Source organism: Rhea pennata, chromosome 1 (genome assembly GCF_028389875.1).
Source record: "Rhea pennata isolate bPtePen1 chromosome 1, bPtePen1.pri, whole genome shotgun sequence".
NCBI lineage: Eukaryota > Metazoa > Chordata > Aves > Rheiformes > Rheidae > Rhea > Rhea pennata.
In genome coordinates this window covers 182,900,973-182,924,614 of record NC_084663.1, presented here as the reverse complement: position 1 = coordinate 182,924,614, position 23,642 = coordinate 182,900,973, and the positions used below count along the sequence as shown (strand labels likewise).

At 36.1% G+C, this 23,642-nt stretch overlaps 1 protein-coding gene across 14 annotated transcripts in view; it reads right to left on the bottom strand.

Annotated features, from left to right (window-relative positions):
• NAA16 (N-alpha-acetyltransferase 16, NatA auxiliary subunit) overlaps window positions 1–23,642 on the bottom strand; it is a 70,809-nt gene that overhangs the window by 43,555 nt on the left and 3,612 nt on the right. For 7 of the 14 annotated variants that reach the window (XM_062566934.1, XM_062566936.1, XM_062566946.1 and 4 more), the window contains exons 2-6: window positions 15,095–15,179; window positions 12,696–12,800; window positions 8,273–8,430; window positions 6,332–6,466; window positions 265–418 (exon numbers count right to left, since the gene is read on the bottom strand). In XM_062566934.1, the coding sequence (XP_062422918.1) occupies window positions 265–418; window positions 6,332–6,466; window positions 8,273–8,430; window positions 12,696–12,800; window positions 15,095–15,179 (637 nt within the window). The other 7 variants (XM_062566937.1, XM_062566940.1, XM_062566942.1 and 4 more) reach the window with 7 other exon arrangements.

Genomic DNA, 23,642 nt, shown 5'->3' with positions numbered 1-23,642 from the left:
AAAGGTCCCTCTATATACACATTTAAATCGGTATCTCTGATACCTCCTCTTTTCCTGTATCAGTTCAAACTACCTGCATCCACTTTGATAGGTCAAGTTATTAAAACACACAGATGCAAGCCTGATGTTACTAGTTTCTTTAGAATAGCTGTTTCAAATTGTTTCAAGATTTCACAAATTTCTTTTTTTTCAATGCTTTATCATATCCAAAAGCCAGCAGCAAAAATTTAGAACAAGATTGGCTGGGGAAAAACAGTAACTTACCTTTGATTTCTTCTACTATTAACTTATCGCATATTTGCTTTTCATATGTCTCTATATGCTCTAAAGACTCTTGAAATAGATCTGCCTCTCTCATGACTTGATTTTGGTATAAAATCAGTTCACTATATTCATAATCTATTTTATTAGGAGGAATCTGGGAGAGGGGAAAAAAAGCCATGAGTTAGTTAACATATACCATCTACTTGTACCTTAACAGTATGCAATATATCAGAATATTGAGATTGAAACAACAGAAGATACTAGATCTATGTATCCATCTAAATGCTAAAACATAAAATTCACAATATTCACAAATTAAATTCATTCAAGATATCCATTGTTGCAGAATTTTTATTTATTTAATTTCTTCTATCATTACAGCCAGGTAATTAAAAACAGAGTCTCCATCTTTCCTCATACAGTTCCATTACATTTACAAAGATCTTGGTAATCTCACTCCTTGTAAAGGACTATACACTCCACAACAATTTTGATCCAAGTTCTGTAGCTGGTTGTAGAATATCACAACACTTCATTTCAACATACGAAAAATTCCAGATCAAACTCTTTCCAAAAAGGAATGAGCCACCCAAACACTGGGCACAGCTTGACAGATGGAATTTTTCAGACAAGAAGGGTGCACTACGCTCTCCAGCTGAATGCTCTCTGTACTACACTTCATTCTCCCTGAAAGTACAGTGCACAAGAACGCAAAAACTGTTTTCAAGTAACAGATAATCCCTATGAGGTCTGCTGGCAGTTGCACACATGGGACTTCTTCGCCTGCAGGCTATAGTAACACTGGCATGTCATCCCCCACCCGCTGATGCATCATCCACTGAAGCAGGATGACATAGTCAAAAACATTTCCTTGAAGGGAGAACTCCCTAAAACATATTAGGCATTAAAAAGTCTTTCTTGGAGTCACAATAATTATTTCATATTAAGTACTCTTCACTAATACACTTCACTACTCTTCAGTACTCTTCACTAAAACTACTTCAATTACCAGTGAATTGCAAGAATTTCAGAGACCAAATGCAGAAGCCCAATGCCCAGTAGGTCTATGCTACAATCTACAACATAAAATACATTGCATAATTTGATACTGTAGAAGGAAAGACAGTTACAGTCTGTATGTTTATGTTTTTCTGAATAAAAACAAACAAGAAGCAGTTGAGCTCAATAAATTATGTTAATGATTTTTTTTTCCCATGATGCTATATACTGTTTTTTTCTGAGCAATGAACCCTGAGTCACACCGGTCACCAAATGGTTTACTATTACATTTCTGTTCCCTGAATAATGCTCCTCCTCTTGCCTTATTAAAAGAACCAAGTAAACAAAAAAAAATGCAAAATACAAAATAAATATAAAAATGAAAATATTAATGAATATAGATAATAGATAAAACAGCAGACCGGTTGAGATTAACATTCCTCTTGAAAGACTGTTGTCCTAAATCACTACTTCCAGTTCTCCTCTAAGTGCAGATGAACTGTACGAGATTTAGTATTTTTGCAACATGCCCTTTGAATCTTCAGATACAGCTTTTACAGTACTGTACATTTTTAGAAGATGTAAATTTTTTTCTATCCAAACAGGAAGAATAGGAGAAGTTCTAAAAGATAACATAACTAAACAAAGTATTGTAAAAATGTGTATTCAACTCTGAACATCAGTTTTGTGGCTGAAAATAAGAGCATTCAAATATTTTTAGTAATTATTGGCACATTACAACAAATAATGGCTAACGGAATAAGCAGTCTAAACTTTGCACATATTACAGTTAGCAGCTAGTACATAATCCTATCCATTTCATAATCAAGAATATTAATTTCCACCTTTGCTCAATTTTCATCCAAACTAAAGACCAAAAACACTAACAAAATGTTGCTACCCAGAAAGCATCAACTACTTCACAGAATTTACAAATGCAACAGGACTAACAGTTTGAGCATATCTTCCTCCAACTGCAGACATTTATCAGTTATCACGGTAGTACCACAGACTTGAGACTACAGAGTACTAGTTTAATTCTCCTTTTATTACTTTCTTTTTAAAAACATCCTCCGCTCCAATACAATACCCTTATATTTAGCACCTAGATACAAGCACACCTTTTTGGCTCACTGTGAATTGTTTGTAGACTTTAAATGTAAAGGGATTACTCCAACAACCTTCAAAATATGTCGCAAAGGCACAGGAAACATGTCAATTAGCCTGTTCGCTTTTCTGGCTTGACAGGACTAACAAAAAATTGTGAAATGCCAATGAAGCAAATGAAGTACCTTTTACATACAGGGCAAATCTACAAGAAAGATACAGTACCTACCATCAGTATCAGAATAGAACTACAACTTTACAAGTATTTTAAGAAAATCTTTTTTTTCAAAAAAAATAGAGAATTTTGAAGTGTAATCAATTTAATTATCCTTTAAACATGCAATTCATCAGGAGACAAACAGTTTATGATCCTAACAGTTAGCCTGGACAATCAGATCATCTCATAAAGAAAAAGAGATTCCGTAAGACATGTTTTTTAATCTATTATTGTTATTGCTGCACAATATGTATATTTTTTTTTCCAGAAGAGATATGATTCCTGTGGATAAGATCTCCAACCTTGTCTTGAAATCAATTCTGCTGGTTCAGAAGAAATTTTCTTCCTGTCCTGGACCAAAAAAGCTTTATAATCAATGAGATGCCCTAACATAAATGTCACTGAAAGAACGTGACAAGATGCAGCCAAAACATACCTAATAGCAGACCCCCAAAACTCCAGAGGTTTTCTGTCCATATCTGTTATTGTGAGCCTGATGCAGAAATTAGGAATAAAATAAAAATTAAGAATAAAAATTTAGCTCTGGAAAAGAAGAAAGGGAAAAATGGGATATACAACAGTAAAACAAATAGCATAATTGTTTTACACCTTTGTTCCCAAAGTTCAGGTTCTAAAGTGACTTTTAAATTATCTGATTTAACTGTACAGCTCAGGCTGTTACACTTCCTGCAGTGACACCGGCATTCACTCTCAACCTGTTTTTGATTGAAATATTGTGCATCTGGCTAATTTACAGTTTCCAGATGGCAAGCAGTTCTGATTTAGAGACACAGAGACAGAAAATCCACCATTTCCCATGATAACTTAACAATTATAATAAAACTGTCTGTGGTAAAATGTGCTTTATTGTATCATTTGAATATGCCATTCAGTTTCTAGCCATTAGTTCTTACATTTTTCTCCACTAAACAATCTTCTTCGTTATTATTCTCTTCAAAGACAGTATTTATAACTTGAGCTAAAATCATCTAATTTTCTTCTGTTTTAAAGTAAGCAAATGGAATCTCAACCTTAAATTGTACAGTATTTTCTTTAGCCCTCTGATCTTTTCATATTGTTCTTTTCAATTCCGAACATTTTTCATAACAGAGCAATAACAATAACAGAGCCATCAGAAAGTCTTGCTCTTCCAATAATATTATATCATTTTATAAAGAAAACCCCTGCTTCTTCTCAGAAATACAAGGGTCTTGACCGCTTTTCACTCGTAAGTCTGCACTAGGGGGACAATTTCACAATAAAATAAGCTAGCTGCATCCGGGATCAACAGAGGCAACTCAGTTCCTTCTACCCCACCCTTCCCTCTGTCCCTCTCACCTCACAGTTGCTCAAGTCCGGTTAAACAATCCTTCAACGAGGTGATTATTTTCCCGCCACTTTAGCTCCCTGAACCAGGCCTCCACGAGTCGGAGCGCGCTGCACAAGGAAGCGGTGGGAGCACGCAGCAGAGGTCACGCTACTGCTTTTGGCAGCAGTATGCTACAGAACATCTGAACACGCATACATCTGAGCATCTTAAGATACTCACCTACAATAAAATGTCATCTCTTTGATCTTTTTCTTAATCTTACTACTTGTTTTCAGCTCTTTTAAATCACATCTAAATGGGAAAAACTGCCTGAGTAATCTAAGAAAATGTACGCAAAAGCCCTACATCATAATTTACCAATTAATGACAGCAACAGCTTTTACAAAACAGGTTTTCCATTTGCTCCTTTACTCATTAACAGCAATGGTAAACAGCCACTTGCATCAGGCCTAATATAAATTGCCATGAAACTCCTCAAAAACATTGGTTTGATGAAGATTTCCATTTAGTAGTAACTTCGAAATCCTTCAGCCATTCAACCTTCCTTTTTAACAGCTTGACTAGTGACATACAATATTTAATACAATGTTCATGAATACAATATTCAATCTGCCCACGCAACTTATTTTTTTGGTAAGAGAAAGGGAAGTTGACAAAGTTATCTTTATTTTTTATGTTGAGAGGGAGCTGGAAGGGAAGAGGAACAGGCAGTACATCACATAACTGTATCTGTTTCAAAAAGACAAAAGGCTTGACATGGCTAATTTTCTATAAACTTGTGTTGTCATTTATGGCATATTTCTGTCCTTTAATACTTGACTAATCAGCTTTTCCTTAATTTGCTTTGCGAAGTGTTATGCTAAGCAACAGTTCAACAGCTCATATTGTTTGTATTATTCAATTTAGGGAAATTTCCCAAATATTGCAAGTTTTTACTAAAAGCTTGCAACAGAGCTGGACATCTGCTCAGGATTTTTTTTTTTTTTTTTTTTTTTTTTAAATCGTGATAACTTGCACAACAGACTTCACAAATTTAAAATGTTTTTCTGTGGTAGATGGTATTTAAGCCTCCTTAAGCTACTACACTGAAAAGTATATCATCATGACTCCTTTCACATACAAGCATATTTACACACAATCTTTTAGAAAAAAAAGATGAGCATTAACAGGATAACCTCCATTCTCTCCAAAGGACAAATACTACTGTTAAGTTCTCTTAGTCCTTTAAATTCTTAACAATTCCCTACAATTCATCACTTGCAAGTCTGTCTTTTACCATATATTATTTCTAATTCCAACATTCATGTCCAAATTAAACTCAGATGGGCTTTTGTTGACTCATTGCAGAATCATGATTTTTTGGCTGTCAAACACTCATAAATGATGACCCAATTTTCATTTAAATTCCTTGTTTAAGTTTTTATGCAACACTGGTGTTACAGCTCTTTTGAAATAGCAGTTGTATATGCCTGGCTTGCAAGGTCCTCTGCTGACCACATTATATATCATCAGGATACAAACACTGGTCCCACCTAGCAACTATCTTCTATTAATTAATTAAAATGTTTAGTCTGTTTCTGACTGTCAGATGCAGTTATCTCAGACAGGATATGACACTGTTGTTAACAACAACAAGAAATCACAACCTATGGGACTGGTAATATTTTAGTGCTTGCTGTATGCTACTTCCAGTCACAATACTCAACACATCCATTCTGTTCTGTTAATCCAAAGTTTACAGTTTAGAGATATAAATAATGGAACAAGTGAATAACATCTCTCAAAGAGGTTATATTCAGTGATGACCACCATATCATTTGATTTATTCCAGTAAGTTTCAAGTACACCAATTGTTTTCTTAAAAGAAAAAAAAATTATTCTCCTTTCACGCTGCTTTGACATCAAGTACACATTTTAAGTGCATAATGCACAGATGCATACAAAACAACAGAAAAGTTCCTTTTTACTTGCTTTGCATTAGAGACATAACCACATTCAGATGACCTCAGAAAAAAAGATGGGAAGGGGAAAGAAAAAGAGCAGGCACACAAGAGCAAGCAGGAATGAGAATGAACATGCATCCATAATCAAACAGTTCTGAAATTTTATCTGCTGTCTTTCAAAAAACAGGCTTATTATAGGATTTCTTTGATTAAAAGTCTCATAAATGTTAAGTTACTAAGTTTCCACATGAGCCTGTTCTTACATTCTCAATCCTAATAGCCTATTGCCAGGGAACAAGCAAGCCTATATAATTTGCATCAACTGTTAGCTACTGGAAGAGATTTCAAGGAGCTAAATGCTAAAAGCAAGTACCTCCACAAATAATAAAAATTTCTTATTCTTAAGTGTTGTTGCTCAGACTCTGTCTTTTTACACAAAAAGTGTTTTCTTTCTATAATGGTAAGTCTTACCTGTTGGGTTTTTCTAAATTCTTCAAGTAGTTTTAAGGCCATATCATAATCTTTCAACAAATGATATGCAATTGCATATCCAATCCAGGAAGCCCGTTGCGTGGGGCGCAGTTGGAGTAGCTGGTACCTTGTTTCCTTGAGTAATAGGAAAGCAATTTAAATCAACATAGATGTTAAAAAGTCATTAAGTCATTTTGATGATTTAGTGCTACTACTGCTAATATTTTAAAAGGTCTTTTAAATGTTCTAAGTTCAATAGTTTTTGAAATTCTACCAGTATAGTGAAAAGCAGCATGTTCACACTATATAAACTTGCAAATTAGATTGTAAATACAGGAGTTACAACACAAAGCATAAAAATCTGTTGTTACACAAAAGGTATCATTTTCAAAAATGCCTTTTAAGGGCCTATTTTTTTTTTTTTTTTTTTGCAAAAGTAGAGCTCTGGAATCTCTGACAGGGGTTCTATTAGAAAACGTGAACTCACTGCTACTGACCAGGCAAGTCCCACTCTCCTCACACCCAGGTGCAAGGTTTTGATCCCTACGCTGCTCCAGCGCTTCTCAGACCTCCTTCCTGAACCAGTCCAAGTCTGTAAGCCAGAAGGTTATCTTCTTGTCGTGGTTGAGTGAATTTACCATGCTCACTGAAGGCTAGCTAATGTCAGCCTGCAGTCCAGTCTTCTACTTCACATAAAATAGAAGTAACACCTTTCCCTTTGGCAGTCAGATCACTTGAGCCACCTTTGAAACCACTGACTAGGTTGTTAGGCATATTTTCATCATTTATGATGAAAATCATAGAATGGTAAGATTGGAAGGGACCTTCTGGAGATCACCTAGTCCAACCCTCAGCATAGCCTCGTACAAGGATTGAACCCACGACCTTGGCATTAGAAGCATCACACCCTAACCAACTGAGCTAAACCTGCTGTCAATCTCAATTGGGATTCAAGAACTCAAGCATCACAAGACAAATTTCCTACATATTAAGTAAAACATAATCTGGTATTCTTTACACCCCCGCTTATGTCAAGCCCTCAGTGGCCTATGAACTCTAAACACTAATAAGGCTTCAAGATTGGGTTTGGGGGTGAGAAGAGAAAGGACCACAGTATTTAGTAACACCCTTCAAGAGAGATTCAAGACAGTTTTAGGATCAGTGAAGTATCTTTCAAAATTCTATAAAAGAGACAGTTTTATTCAAAACATTTCAGATTTATTTTATTTTTTTTTAAACATCGTATTTCTTGAAACCACGACCTTCCAGAGGAAGGTGGAAATTTTTGCAAAGCTGGTTCCTACAGCGCAGGAATTTATATTTCAGTAAGTGCAAATGAATAAAAACTAACCTCATTAAGAGTAAGGAAATAAAATTCCTCACAAGACCATAATGGTATTTCATTTCACTGCTTATTTTTGTTACATGATCTAAAGAGCTTGGGCAGAGAGAGAACATTTTGCAGCAAGAGCACCTCCAGTAGGTATCACTAGAACACTGCTTGCAGTACTTCACAAGTACTTTTACCTTTTTTTAAAAAAAAAAAAAAAAAAAAGAAAGCTTTATGCTTTTTATTTTTTATTCAACAAAGCTGAAATATAAACTGTAGGGACCCATGTCAAGTAAAAGATGGTAGGTGCAAAATACTCGCTAAGAGTTTAATTGATTTAATCATTTGAGAACTAGAGCTTTAAAAGGTGATCCACAAACTAAACTGTACAGCATAACTGTACTTCTGAGGTCTATTCTCAGCTTTATATGGAGCTCTACAGCAGTTCATTTTCATGCCTTCCTAGACAAGAGCTCAAAACACTTTCTACTTTGAAACTGTAAACAGGAGAACTAGAAACAGAATTACTGGGAGTAACAAAATTAGTATTCTTCTGTTTCTCCATTATTAACAGCAACAGAATTAAATAGGAATTTAAATAAAATACTTACTCTATATCCTTCTAAATCCCTCATCTGAATCTGCAAGAGAGAAAGATCTCTCAAGATCTGTAGGTTATCTTTATCTAGTTTGAGTGCATTCCGATAGCATTTGATAGCTTCATCGTATTTCTTATCAGAACGCTGCAACAAACCATACACATGCCAACCTAATGCACATTAAGGAAGACACACACACAATTCTCTCAAAGTACTGCAGAGCACGTGTTACAGACCAGACAACTTGATATCCCCTGAAGATCAGCACTGTTATAAATTGAGTTTCACCATTGCAGATTACTGACTTTACTGATATACATTTTAAAACATTAAATGCTTCCAAATCAGCAATAAAATCATTTCCAAATTAGCAATAAAATCACTTCTAATATTCTGTAAAGTCATTAACTATCCCCCCCCACCACAAAATACTCGTTACAGAAACAACTGTGGTTCACAATCTAACAGGTAAGAGTTCTTCCTAGAGATATATTGTTTACAATAAACTACTGTAATTACAATAGAAATTTTGATTCCAGAAGTGTCTCATTCTATCAATGCAATTGCTGTAGAAGTTTTACTCTGCCCTACTTGCCTATCTGCGACCTCAATTAGTCTCCAGATTTTACAGTAAGGGATAAACACGGAGCTATATGTGATTGAAAAAGGAAATTTTTAGCGTGTCTGTCTTTTTGGCTGCCAAACATCCTTGTCAGATACACAGCATCCCAGATTTCCAGTGCCACTGTGCCATTTCAATAGACTTTTTTCACACGCATCCTTGTTTACCCTGGAAAGGCTTTGAATTCAAAGCACGAACCCAAAAGATGTCATAGCAACACATTACACTGAGCGTGTTTGCGTCAGTCTCCAAAAGCCATATGAAAAGAAAGATTACTTGGCAAGATCTACTGCTTGCTATTCCAGGCTAGTACCTTCTTATGGAGGGAGCATCTTCCACAGTTGTAATTCTGAACTTATTCTGACTTCCAAATAAAATTGGCTCAAATTTTTTCTCATGAACTCCTTCCACATGCCCTCCAAAGTAGCAAAACACTGCAAATCTTGGGAAGGGGTATATGCATCCTTCATCCAGGCACAATTAAGAAGATGGCACAAATAGTTCATAGAATTAACAGCAGAAATTTAACAAGAGTTCCTACTCTACCAATTTGAAACAGAAGCAGCCCTTTCCTCTAAAGAGTAAGTTATTTTGAAACTTTTCATTCTAAAGTAAGTTGAGAAAGTACATCAAAAATTTCAATGGGTTAACCTGGTCAGATTAACGTAGCAAGCAGAACTATAAGATAGATAAATTCCTTCTCTTTGAGAAGGATTCAGTTCCTGAAATAAGTTCTAGATATTGAGAGAAAGCAGATCTGTAATTATGAAGAATAATAAATGATGATAGCAACATGAGTCCAGCCAAAAGAAAAAAGTTGCAACAATTAATAACGTGAAAGAAGCTTCTAATGGAGAAGCAAGAGACCCTGTTTCATGTTTCTACTAGAACAAAGTCATTTTAGCTGGTTGCATGACAAAAAAACCTTCATATGCATTTTTTGAGACTGTCTTCTATTGCTGTCATGATGATTTAAGACTAAAGATGAGGGGGCAACAAAATAACATTGGATGTAGTTGTAGCAATTAGTCTAATACCCTTACTTCTCTCTATAAATCCTGCCTTATGTCTTTAAGTATTCAGGACATGGATCAAAGGCACATGTAATACCTTAACAAACCTGCTTCATGAACTCTTAATAGAACCTTGAATAGGAAGATTCAGTCCAAAAGAATTTGTGTGTACTTGACCTGTGTACTTGACCAGTGTACTTGGGACTAAAATGATGTATTGAATAACGTATCAGGAACTGTTATTCTTACTCAACTGGTAATCCAACTAAACCTTTACGAGTCACATTTCACGAAGCAATCAAGGCACAAACTCATTTAGAAATAAAACTGTACTGCTACCAAGCCCAAGAAGGTGTAATTGCTGATAATAGCCAATAAAGCAAGATGCAAAACCAGCCAGAACTGTCTCCTAGAATAAATTTGTGTTTTTTTCATGAGTGCCTACAGCATCCTTTGTATATACAATATGCTGTCTTCTGAAACATTTAATCTTGCAATAAGCCTGGAGCTCTAACCTAACCATGATTCAGGTTATATCCAGAATGGACCAGAACTCATCCATGATTTGATCAGAAAACTTTTGGACTCCTAATTAGTTTTAAACAGCTGTTTTCTCCTAACCCTCAATATAAGTATTGGGAATTAAATTATACAGGAAATAAAACACTGTTCTACTCAGGACACTGAAGTGACTAGCTGTATTTTATTATTTTATCACCCTTCACCAAGTATCTTTCAAGAAGAGTCATAATTGTCAAAAAGCACAGTCACCTTAGAAAGTTATTAGAGTTATTATACGAAAATAATACATAAATGTATTTTGTCTCCCTGAAATCAGCTACTAGAATGAGGTGACTTGAGTAGATATGCCCAGCCTCTTCCTTTAATCCAGATGACAAGGATTAAGCTCCTGTAAATCAAGGGTTGTTTAAATTTTATTTTAGAGAACCTTAAGGTCTGCTCAGGTAGATAATAAGTAAGGCTTTAAGCTTTCATCAGAACTTCACAGTTGATCGCAGGCACGTAGAAGGAACCTTTAACAAAACGCTCAGCCTCAGATCTCAACTTCGTCATTGACTCCAGTATGTTGTCTTCCAGCCTTTCCTCTTCCTACACACTAGAGCCGACCATAAGGAGAGATTCAGAGATTTAGATAGCAACACTGATGCTACAGCAGTTGTTTTTAAAGTGTGAGTTGTTTTTGAAGTGTGATAATAGAACAGGCTTGCTATTTCTTAAAATACTACAAGGCAGCAACTGAGAGAATTGTGACAATCCTTGGATGTCTGGGGTAGAATTAATATACAGCCAGCTATTTTCCACTCACTAGAAAAGTAGTTCTGCACAGACAGATACCTCATGACTTATGAGAGGACACTATAGAACTGGAACAACGCAGTAGAAGGCAGGAAGCTGAATATTCTTGCTTCCAAGTAAGAATTAGTTCCAGAGACTACTGCCATGGATGCAGCCCAAAAAAAGAACATTTGTGGCTAAGAGGATTCAGATGAATTTACACTTTGAAGTTAGAAAACCCTTATAGCCCTCTTATTAAATTTCTCCTAGCGTAGGTAAAACAACAATAAAAATCCCACTAAATTCATAATAAAGTCAAAATTTTAACCTAAATAAATAAACAATAAAGCATCCCCTTGCCTGTCTCCCCAAATCAGACTTGAGAAATACTGATTGTTCCACTGAGCCCCCAACATTTCCAGGCAAATCTTTTCAACAGTTCAGAAGAGTTGATGTGGATTTCAGACAACAGTTCGGGATGCCTGAAGATCCTACTCTGCTTTAATGTTTAAGAAACAGAACCTCAAGCTCTCCTCCCACATACTCTGAATCTTCTACTCCCTAATTTAAGGTGCAAGAGTTCTTATACACAGATGAAAATAGCTTTGGTATTCCTCAGATGTTCAGTTTTCAAGATCTAACATATTAAATTCCTATAGATCAAGAAGTACAAGTTCTATGTTTGTTATATGGCAAGATTTCCAGTAACCCTGATAACCCCAAGCACATGGAGGACTTTTTTTTTTTTTTTGTTCCAACCTCAAATTCCCTGGAGGTATGATATAGGACTGTAAACAGCAAGCCCTTTGTCTTAACTGGATGGAAATCAGAAAATGTTTCTTTCAATTGTGATACATCAGAAGTTTTTTGGATGGTGAAAACTTCAAGATTTTGAGAAGTCTGGCCCTGAATAGATTTCACATGCATAGAAAGTGCGTATAGAACAAATCAGTCATTCCGTATAAACTTAAGTAGCCTCTTAGCCATGGCTTAACAAACAAAAGTGACTCCCAAAGTTCTTGCGGAGCGCATAAGCATTTCATGGCGACACATGGCATGTCATGGCAAGACAACTTCTAAGAAGAGATGAATCAAGCCAGTAGACCTAAACCACTACCTCTAAAACTTAGTAGCAAAATAGTTATTTTCATAGCACATCTAGTCTGGATTTCTTATCTCATGTTAAGAAAAACATGCCTTTAGAAAAGGCCAGATTTTACAAGAGCTAGTTATTTTCTGCAGAAAGCAAGTGTCAGTCTCTTTTTGTAACAGACACTTATACACATGAGACATTTTATTTTTCTCAAAGATTCCACAGAATTGTAGAAAGGAAAAAAAAAACTTATTTCAAGTATTCAATTACAAATTAATATTCACTATATACATTTTTTTGTACATAGACTACATTATGTACTTCAGAAATACATGCTTATGTAGCAACAAAATCAGATACACAAGAGAACACATGGCAAAAAGGTCAGGTTATGTTTTTTACAAAGGATACAGACATGACTCTTCACATCATTACGAAGTCCTTTACGAACAAATTCATATGCTTCTTCCTTCTTCCCTAAACAGTTCAAGGTCAATCCTTTCATAGCCAGTGTCTCTGTAAGAAACATCATATGCTTATGTTTGACTTCCCATATGCCAGTTCCGCAATACAGATATCCTTTGAAGTTGCTACACAGCTCACCAATACATGATAAATTTAGATCAGGGGAGATGATTAGCACAGCTGAAGATTGTTACACAGTATTTTTCCTTTTTGAAATCAGTCTTAAAAAACCATGGCAGAGCACCATATAGCTGTAACAAAGAGATAACAACTTCTTCAATAAAGAATAGTTAACTCTCTTAAAGCCGTTAAGAATAAGCTGAAGCAATTTTAGAGAATTTTGCATTTTATGTTAGAGCTCTAGGTAGGCAAACATGAAAGTTTCATTAGGTTTTATTTTGCCATAATAAACAAAATATCTTTGTTACCATGAAGAGTAACATTACTTCTACAATACTTTTAAGTTACAAGACCTTTTATATATATGAATGTGTATATACATTATATATATATACACACACACAGTATACGCTCGATAAATTTTGTCAGTATTCAAAGAGGCACAGGATTACAAATGACTATTTTGCTCCTCCACACTATTCTTCAGGGAACACTCTGGGAAATAAGTTGCATGTATGCCCAAAAGCTATTCCAGATTCATGCTTTTTTTTTCCTGCTAAGTTATCATTTACTTTTGGCCTCTGCTCAGCACATTAGTCACATTTTCAACCTAGTACTCTGGCTTTCTTGTAACTACAACCTTTCCCCTATACTAGTGAAAAGGGCATATCATCTCAAGGTCAGTCATAAGCCAGGTCAGCTTGAAGTTTAATGGGTAAACCTGTTTCTAACATGATTTTCTGTAAAAGTACACCTAAAGTATGCAGTGAGCCAAAAAAGGAACAAAGGTTTGGGGGTTGTTTTGCTAAAATCATCCTAAGAAACAGACTGTATGAATACAGAAAGACAGAACATTACCTTGCCAGTAATATCAGGAAGCTTGGAAAAGAATATCCCTACCAAGTGGAGGATACCTTCCTGAGGTAGGAAGGTAAGTGCCCAACTGTAGTCATGCATATGTTTGTCACCTTCTCACTAGAAGTTTCCAATTCCTTATCTCTGAACCTAAGTGTGACAACAGTGCAGCTTCCCATCAGATCATTTCATTGGCTTTGTTCTGCTTCAGCTGTTCATTCCAGGCTTTGCTCCCAAGCCTCAGAGTGGCTCAGTGGCTTCAAATGCTCCCAAGCATTAATGGCTCAGAGCCCAAATAACATGTGGACTACTAAAGGAGCTATTTGTCCTGGAAAAGTTTGAGACAGCAACAGCAGACAAGACCATAGAAATGTATAGTGAGAGGTTATAAAAATGCAAGTGCTAATAGAGACAAATGCATTAGGTCACAGAGATGGGGGGCCTCTCTACAGCTCTGAAGCAGCTCAGATACTGTACTTTTGTCTCTAGGAAAGAAATGAAGACAACCAAGAAAGAGCAGACACTGATGGAAGAATCAAACAAGATGGATCAGTCACAAACATGTTTCCTATCTGACTATAAAATCTTGGCAAAATGATTTTAGTGACAGAATACATGCACACAGAACGTCAGAATGCTTCAACAGCAGACAACCAAGAAAAAAAAATTCAATGTTTCAGAAGGAAAGATTTCCTAAAGCCAGCAATAGAAATCCTGTAATATACCAGGACTAGAGTTATCTTATGGGGGATTAAGTTCTGACAGATTAAAAAAATAAAATAAAAGCTACATTTTTCTATTCAGTTTCCTGCATTACTTATCAGAACAGGATCTCCATACCGTCTTTATATTCAACACTTAGCATCAGCAGTATCATACTTGACTGTGTTCCTTGTAAGTAGCAGCCTGATTTGCAATAGAGAAAGTTAATTCAAAATACTCATTTGCCAAGGAAAGTAAGTTTTTTTTTTTTTTTTTTTTTTGTTGTTGTTTCTTGGCAAAACACTCCATAAAAAAAAAAAAATCACACACACCCACAGAACACACCCACACACTGCATTCTGACCTGGAAACCTAGAAAGGCAACTTACTTGGAAGCTTTACTGAAGTGTGCTTCTACCATATATTTTATCTTCACCATTCCATCATATGCAAGTGCTTCAGGCCACAAGCTAACACAGCAACTTAGTCTGAATACATCAAGACTTAAATCCAGAGTATTATTCAATCTTAAGGATAGAATTATACTCAGCGATAGGATTCTTCTTTCCCCCCAGCACTATGGAATAATGGAATAGACTGACTGTATATTTAAAACTAACAACAGGAAGAAGGAGGAAAGAAAAAGAAGTCTCGAGGTCTGCAGTTACCTCCATGTTCAGCAAACTTCGGGTTAGAGAGGATCATCTTGCAGAACTTGAGTCCATTTTTGTATTGTTTTTGTTCATAGCATTTCTAGGGGGAAAAAAAGATAGATTACAATTGCTGAAATGCTTTTAGAAAACAGTATCTTAACATACTAGTACAAATTCAGTAGTTCTTTCAGAAAGGTACCAGCAATTAGATTACTAACAAGTGCCAGCTGAATGACTATTCATTTACATTGCCTCTCCAGCACTCACAACAGTACCTGCCTTCATTTACTTGCAGCTAATGCTCCACCTCATGGTCTCTGCTGAAATCTAACTCTTGTTGGTAATTAGTAACTTCTTTACAATAGAAATAGGAAGGACAAGAAGTGTCTTTAATATGCAAATGCTTAAACTGGAGATTCAAGATAGACAGCTTGGTTCAAAAGAATTTTTGAGAAGATTCAGAAGCTTAAAGAATCCAGACATTCCTCTCAACATCCTATTTCACTGGCCTAGTGACCTCTCAGAGTAACAAACCTCAGAAAGCAGACTGTCTCCCACATAGACATTTTCAAGGGAAAAAAAAAAAAAAAAAAAAAAGGAGAGAAACCATGAACTAGGACAGACATATTTGTGACTTCAGGGAAGCCATATATAGAGGGAAGGAGAATTCACCAGGGTATTAATGAGGAAGATGCTAGTTGGAATAATACAGTTAACAGCTACTTTTAAATTTGGGGTCTTATTGCTGACTTACATGATCATAGATAAAACAATGCCATTCCAGTGTGAGAAACACAAGGAAAAAAAGTCCTTGTGTACCTAGGTGCCCTTACTTCTATGGAAGGGAACAAGCTCATTTAAAAAGCCTGCTAGGTTTTAGTAATTTAAGACTAATTACTAAACACTATTAGTTGACCACTTTTAAAAATAAGTTTACTTAAACCAGTTAAAGGCATGCTTATATTAGTAAAGCATACTAAAATGATTTAAAGTCATTTAACTCATGCTCATGCTTCTTTTCCCCAAGGAAAAGCTACAAAAAAAAAAAAAAAAAAAAAAAAAAAAAAAAAAAAGACTTAAACTGGCACCACTTTAAGTGAATAGTGTGTTACTCTGTTCAGATTTAGACAGCTCTTCCAAAAAGAAATTTCAGATAAGTAATTCAGATCATTAACACTCTACTAGATCACTTCCACTCCAATCAATCTTCTGAGACAGAAGTAAAATTTATTTAGAAGTACACATATTCAAAGCCACTGTCCCCTCACACACTTACTGAATTTAACAGATACTATGATAATGAGCTTGATTCACCAGTTCAGTGGGTATCCAAATATTAGCTGAAAACAGGCAAGACTTGCTTTCTTCAGATACAGGCTTCAGCATGGCACAGGTCTTAAGTAATCTTTGACTCTGAGGAGCCTGTTGAAGCAACTGACTATTAAGTTAAACAAATGCATAGTGTAGTAACTCCTTAGCAATATGATGGAGTGCTACGGCTGCAACGAGGGTACCACCAGTACAGACACATGCCTATGCTCACTTTTGGGTAATTAGCTACAGTGCCAAAGCAAGAATCCTTTCCCACAATGAGTGTTGAACAGCTAAACTGCAGAGAGTTTAGACTCTCTAAAACTTAGAGACACTTTCAGTTAATCGTGACTAAACAAAGACTAAATCATTGTATAATCTAGATTGGCAGGAACCTTTGGACATCACCTAAATTCCCCCTTGAAACAAAGAGCGCTAACCTTGACATTAGACTAGGTTGCTCCAGTGCCTTATCTGATTGACTTTTGGCAGTATGGTCAGAGGTTCCCAGAGACAAATACAGTTATGCTTCGGCAATTAACATTTAGACAATAGCAACCCCCCCAAACACACACGCACTTTGAAAATTTTAAATTGAGAACTAGTTTCCAGTCTTCATCTGAAACAACCCAAGATGCAAGCTTGGAGACCTCTCCAGGGGAGAGGCAAAGAGGAAAATTCTCCCACAAGATGCCAGCTATCTTTTTTCAAAGCCTTAAGATAGAAAAAAAAAAAAAAAAAAAAAGAAAAAAAAAAAAAGAAAAACTGAAAGCTTTGTTAGTATTAAGTTTATTCAGGTATGTACTAAAAAAGGTAACAAACAGTGACCATTAATTCATGTCCCTACAATTCTTGTAACATTGAGGGGAATAAAATACACACTGATGCTTAACATACAACAGAAGCTATTTGGCTCAAGAGTATACTTAAGTGATTAACTACTTGAGGAAGTTAGGAGTATTATGCTTCTTTTTTTCCCCCCCTCTAAAAGATGTTCTCTCTTGGCTTAGAGCAAGAACTGAGCACCTAGTAGGTACATTTCAGCAAAACATACAGTAATAGCATTTGAAAGAGGGTTAGTTATTGGTACCACTGTGCTTAGTCTCGTGTTCCAATTGACACCTTGATTTTAAATACCAGCAAGTTAGTTTAAAACTGCTACTTAGAATAGTCTGGAGTACAAAAATCATTGGCTAGTGTGGGGCAAACTCTACCATGCAGTTATAACCAAATTGAGACTTTTTGAAAACAAGAAGGAAAAAAGAAAATCACACATTTTTCCAAAGGCTAACAGATGGTTAGAAGAGAAGTTAATGCTGCTGATGCTCTCCACTGAGATAAAAACACAAGCTCAACACTTACTGTTGTTTGGCTTGTAGTTTAGATAATCAGCATACTCATACTTGTCAATGAACAAACAGGTTAGCTCAAAACCTGTCACAAAACATAACATCTCTTGTCCAGCTGGTGGTTACCAGACAGAAAAGGAATTTGTATCATCAGAAGAGGGGCAGATTACAGAAATACAGAGTAAGTCAGTACAAAAGCTGACTTCATTTTATTCCATTGTTTGTGGTATGGCCTTGCTGGTCAGTCAAAAGGTGACTTCTCAGCCCACATCCGTTCCCAAAGTAACTGCCGATGTTAGCCGGCAACCCCTCAGCTTCCCAGACTCCGCAGCAATGCAAGTTTTTATAGTAGTCATCAATACATACAGATACATTGAAAGGCTTGCAGATTTAACTGCATTGAGAAGCCTTGGGTTTTAACGGGCCCAAACTTCGCAAAAGGACTGCTTTTAAATTTGTCTGTTAGACAGTGGATGAGCACACTATGCTCTGCCTCCAAGTTGTTTACAGAAGACCAGAGTTTAATGCCACATGACACTGCTCCATTTGCTAGTACAGAAGGGTATTTCCTAGTAGAGAAACCTGATGGGTCCATTATGTATTCTCAAGTTGTATACTAATCAGGACAAACATAGCTTAGGTGTATTAATTATATCCATCCCATTGAATTAAGTTTTTCAATGCATTAAAATTTCAAGCTAATATGCTGGATTTTTTTTAGAAAAAAATTCTCTGTTGTGCTTAATGTGAGGCCTTTTATGGCAATAACTTCCTGCTAAACATTTGTGCTTTGGCTTTGATTCTTACACGCCTGAAACCTCAAAGGAATATTTTAGCCTTGCCAAAAGCTTATCTAGCACTTATGCTAGCAGATGTTTCAGGAAGGACATTACTTCCTTTAGCAAATGTCTCATCTTGGTTTATTCCCTTTTACCAACACTAACCTAAAGATAAAAATCTACTTGCAGACTTTGCCGTACAGCTAAGCTAGATATCATTCAATATATATTGCTGAAGGCAACAAACCAGACATCAAATAGCACAATCTCCAGGAAGTAACCATGAAGTTAAATAAATACTATAAGGAGGACACAATTATTTAAAACTAATTGGCACTTCTCTGCTTCTTCTACTTAAGGTTTTATAAATTTAATTGGAGTTTTTAAATTGTAATATGCCACCTTCTTTCAAAGGGGGAAAAGGAAAAGCTTACACTTAGATAAATATTAACAGAATCAAGGCTCTGAATGACTCCTTAAGGTTACTTACAAACAAATGACTTCATGTACCACTGCTTAATTCTGTATGCTATTCATATGTAAATTATGCTTAAATATTTGCAAAACTAGGATAGCACCTACACTTACGGACTTTAGACCCTACTAGACAAACCATTTGTCACTCCAAGACAAAACTTATTGAGAACACAGTTATATTTTCAACATATTAAAGTTTAATACATAGATTAACAGATTTAGAGCTGAAGAACCATCTCATTATGGCCCTCACACATTAACATTTACTTAAAGGAATTTTCAGAAGCCATCTAAAAGTAACCTCTACTAGCTACGCAAACAAAGCTGCAGTTGTCTTAACCAATTTCCCTTCCTCACTCTCCATCCTTCAGGCTTCTGAATGTGCTGAAGTGGCATTATTTCAGCAACAATTCCCACTTTGAACGTAATATTACATTTTATTTAGCTTTCACATGGAATCAGGACAGATTTTTCATCAAATCAAATAGCAGTATTAAGCACAGCTACTAAGCTTCATGGACCAACTTAATATTTTAACAGTTTGACATTGCTTGAGATAGTTTCTGGCTGTAATCAAGCAGCAGATAAAAAGTCTGGTCCAGATGAGACATGTGGTCCAGTCTCGTGGTGAGCAAGTGAAGTTTTCTTTAATAATGGTACTGTACTTGAAAAAAAAAAAAAAAAACAGCTTGGAAAGAATGCTGAAAGTCAGTAGCACTGGAAATCTGTCCAAGCTGCAGAGATTAAGTTTAACAATGAATAATAATAAGAAAAAAAACCCACACTCCCTACCACTGACTGTCATTCCAGGCAGTAACTTTTACTGGAAGCTATCTGACAGGTATTTAATGGCTGTTCAACTCTAACACTTTTCTGACCAAAACCAGTCACAATCAACACAAACATCAGCATACTGTTAGTGTTCCTCCTTTTAACTGAAATTTAACACTTAAGCCTTTTAAGAAACTTTCTTTATCCTGCTGCATATCCACAAAGGAATGTCTTTTGCATCTAACAGGTAATCAAATACTTTGCACTACAGTTCATGAAATTTCTAAGTACGATAATCACATTTTTAGGTAAAATTCAATAAATACTGTTGGTATGCTAATAAAAATGCTTGCTAAGTTATTCATTAGCTTGATAGCAATGTCTGACATGATCTTGTTTGATTCTGATATCCAATTAACTTCTGAAAGAAATCAGGATTGTGGTGGAAATGCTCTTTGCATCATGAAACATTTTGGTACTTAGCAATACTGATGTAGGAAGAAAAATTGCTCTGATACTACTAAACTTCAAAGGCTACAGATCTCTGCCTCCAAAGTTAAGTTACTCTCTGAGCAGCAATCGTCCCCCTGTAATGATTTCAAGCTGGCTAATGTTTGAGAGAACGGGGGTGGGGAGGAATTCAGTTTGAGGGGGGATTTCAGATCATGGAGGTCAAGAACAAGGCTATCAGTATGACTTTCCAATTTTCACAGCATTCTAGATGCCTCGTCCCATGACAATTCTGTCATATCACCACATTTTTCTCCCCACTCTCCCATATCCTACTGGTATTTCATCCATACAGTGCCACCCCTCCTCTGCTGGCGAAAGCATTTAACTTCATTAGCCAAAACAAAGAGGAAGCCAACCTACCTCTTTCTTATGAGCTCCTCTCACTTCAGCTGTCAAAATGTACAGGTCACAGAGGTCACCCTGCCCCAAATCTGGGGACTAGGCAATGCAGAACAGTGCTGAGTCCCAGGCCATATATGGTGGTGCAAAATAAAACAAGTGGCCAAATCAAATATAGCGGTAATATTCTGATCACAATACTAACGTCACTGTAATAACTAAGTTTTTATTATAAAGATTCTCTGTGTATGAGAGCCTTCCTCCCCTTAATCTATATATTTGAACTTTAATCATCAAAAAAGCTGATTACACAAAACAGATCTCGTATTTCCACCTGTATTCTGTACAGTAACCATTGTAGTTACTGTATGTATTCCACTTTGTTGGCAGAATAAAGCTGATAGTGTTTATTACCATACTGAATGTGTACAATAAGCAAATGTTGTTCCAGAATTTGTGACAGAGATTTTTCAGCAGCCCTATAAGCTATGCCCCTTTGGGGAAGGGGCAGAGGGGAAGCTGTTTATTAAAGCACTTGCCTTAATTTAAAGAGCTACTGTGCTACACAAACACACACACAATAAAACCTGAATCCCTAGGATATCCTTTGCTTTAAGCAAAGGAGCAGAAACAATACAGAGATAATTTAGTAACAAGCTCTTTGTTACAAGTACTTAGCATCTGTAGCTTCCTCACTTCAAGTTAGTAGAGCTTCTCTCTACAGTTCATGAGCATGTGTATGCCTCTGCAAAACAGAAACCATATCAGCAATATTAGAAATTTGACAAGTCATAGTCTCATCACACATTTCATACTGTTTTTTAATTTGCAGTTTGAGTGGCAGTACCAAAGAGACCTATCTGCTGCATCTCCTAGGGTGAAATTGCAATTTGACTAGCAAGAACTCAGACTGAGCAGGTGCTCCAAACACTACTGGAACTGCATCTGTGAGCAGTTACAGTAAACTAAACTATTCAATGTGAGCAGCGTTTATGTGACCTGATACGTACACATGTATAAAACTTAGGTTTAAGCTTTTAACTAGACGTCTTAAAACAGGTTCAAGACAGGTACTGATGCAAGCCTAAAAGGCTAACCTTATCACAATATTCCATAAAAGATTTCATACAGTGGTTCAGATTACGAAATAAGAGAATTAGATGAATCGTAAAAGATCAGACCAGAAGCTCACGGGGCCCAGGCCACCATCAGAGGCAAGGTATAGCAGCAGATGCACAGGGAGAGGTTTATTCATGAAACAAGCATTATTATAGTTCTCTCTAGAATGCTCTCAACCTCTGACTATTTGCAGCTCACCAGTCCTCTATACCAAAGGGTGCATCATTGCACACAGGAAAATTTAAATGACATTTCCACGATCCCATTCAGTGCCTAGAACTTTAGCAGCTACTACATGGGAAGAGTTTCCAGTTTAACTACCTTTTTGGTAAGAACTGTTCCTCCAGTTTGGAATCCACCACTTCACAGCTAGCATTTATGGTCTTGCTTCTAGTTTCCATTTTGGAAGAAAACCAGAAATGTCCCTATTTCTCCCAGCTGTTAAGAGTTTAAGAGTCTTCTATTATATTTTTCCCCCTTTTAGAAGGTCATTTCATACTTTTCTCCCTTTTCCAAGGAGACTGGGAAAAAAAAAAAAAAAACAAGACAGCAATACATACAGTACTACAAATACAGGCTTGCAATGGACTTTGACAATGACACAATAGCACTCTTCTACTCAGAGAAGGAGGAATAATTCCTAGAATTCAATGGCTTTCAAAGCTGCTGCACACTGGAACTGTTTTAACAGAACTTCCCAAAATCCCTAAAAAATCTCAACTCATACAAGTAATTCAGCTCAGAGCTCATGCTATGTCTATAGTAAATTAGGATTCCCAAACATAACACATTAATCTACAAGGAATTTTACCTACTATCATTCAAGTTATTACAGAATCATGAAGTACTGTGGCAGTAAAGGTGAAAAGCTGCAGGAGTGGATTAGTATGACTGAACTCATATTGCTATTTCACTTACTCTGTTCAACATAATTATAAATAATTTAGAAAGAGTTTCAGCCAAATTTTTGTGGGACTTTATTCTGAAAATTTACAAACTCCTCTTGAAAATGAAAACAGGAATATTTGCAATACAATCCTTTCCAAATTAGACCCCCTTGAATCACTAACAGCTGTAAGGCATGGTTTTCCCTTATCAAGATTCATAGTCTTACTCAATCATCTCTTATCTGTAAGTCTAACAGTTTATCCCTTGCAATTCTATCAGTCTGCAGTTTGCCAACTATCTTCAGGAACCCTTCTGAAAGTTATCAGCATAGGAAGAATGCAGCCTGTTTTCTTGATATTCCCCAACGGTGCAAGTAGCAACTGTACCCCAATCAACAGGCTTGTTAGTTGCAACAGAGTTTTAGTGACAGCTCTTTCTTTAAAGCAACTGATTTGTTAGACTTCAAACATCTGCTACCCCAAATTATGATGGCTACCTCAGCTCTGTTACTCATCCACCTTGTGAGATATTAGTTAGCATAGCACTACACCTTCCTAAACATTGAATTTAATGGTTTGGTAACTCCCTGCACCAAGGAATGGCTTATAAGCATCCAAATAAGCAGTTATTTCATTAAATAAAATGAAAACTGTTACAGTTTAATGCACAAGAATTAACTGTATCATCTCCTAACAACACTTGTATATACAACTTATCTGAGAAAGTATCTGCAAAGAGTATCATAGAATCCAGGGAGCAAATGGGACAATAGACAGAAGCCATGTAATTCCTCAGAAGAGATAGGGTACGTTAGATAATTTAAGATTTCTTCAGAAAAAGTGAAAAATACATGATTAGATGAACTAAGAAGCAACAAGTTATTACTACAAAGTGATGCTTGCAGGTTTGGGGGATTTTAATTAAAGTAAAAGGCTAAACTATTCTTCCAAATCAGCAAAAATCATGTCTTACATCTAAAATGGTACTGTGACTCACCTCCCTTATAATAAAAGGGAA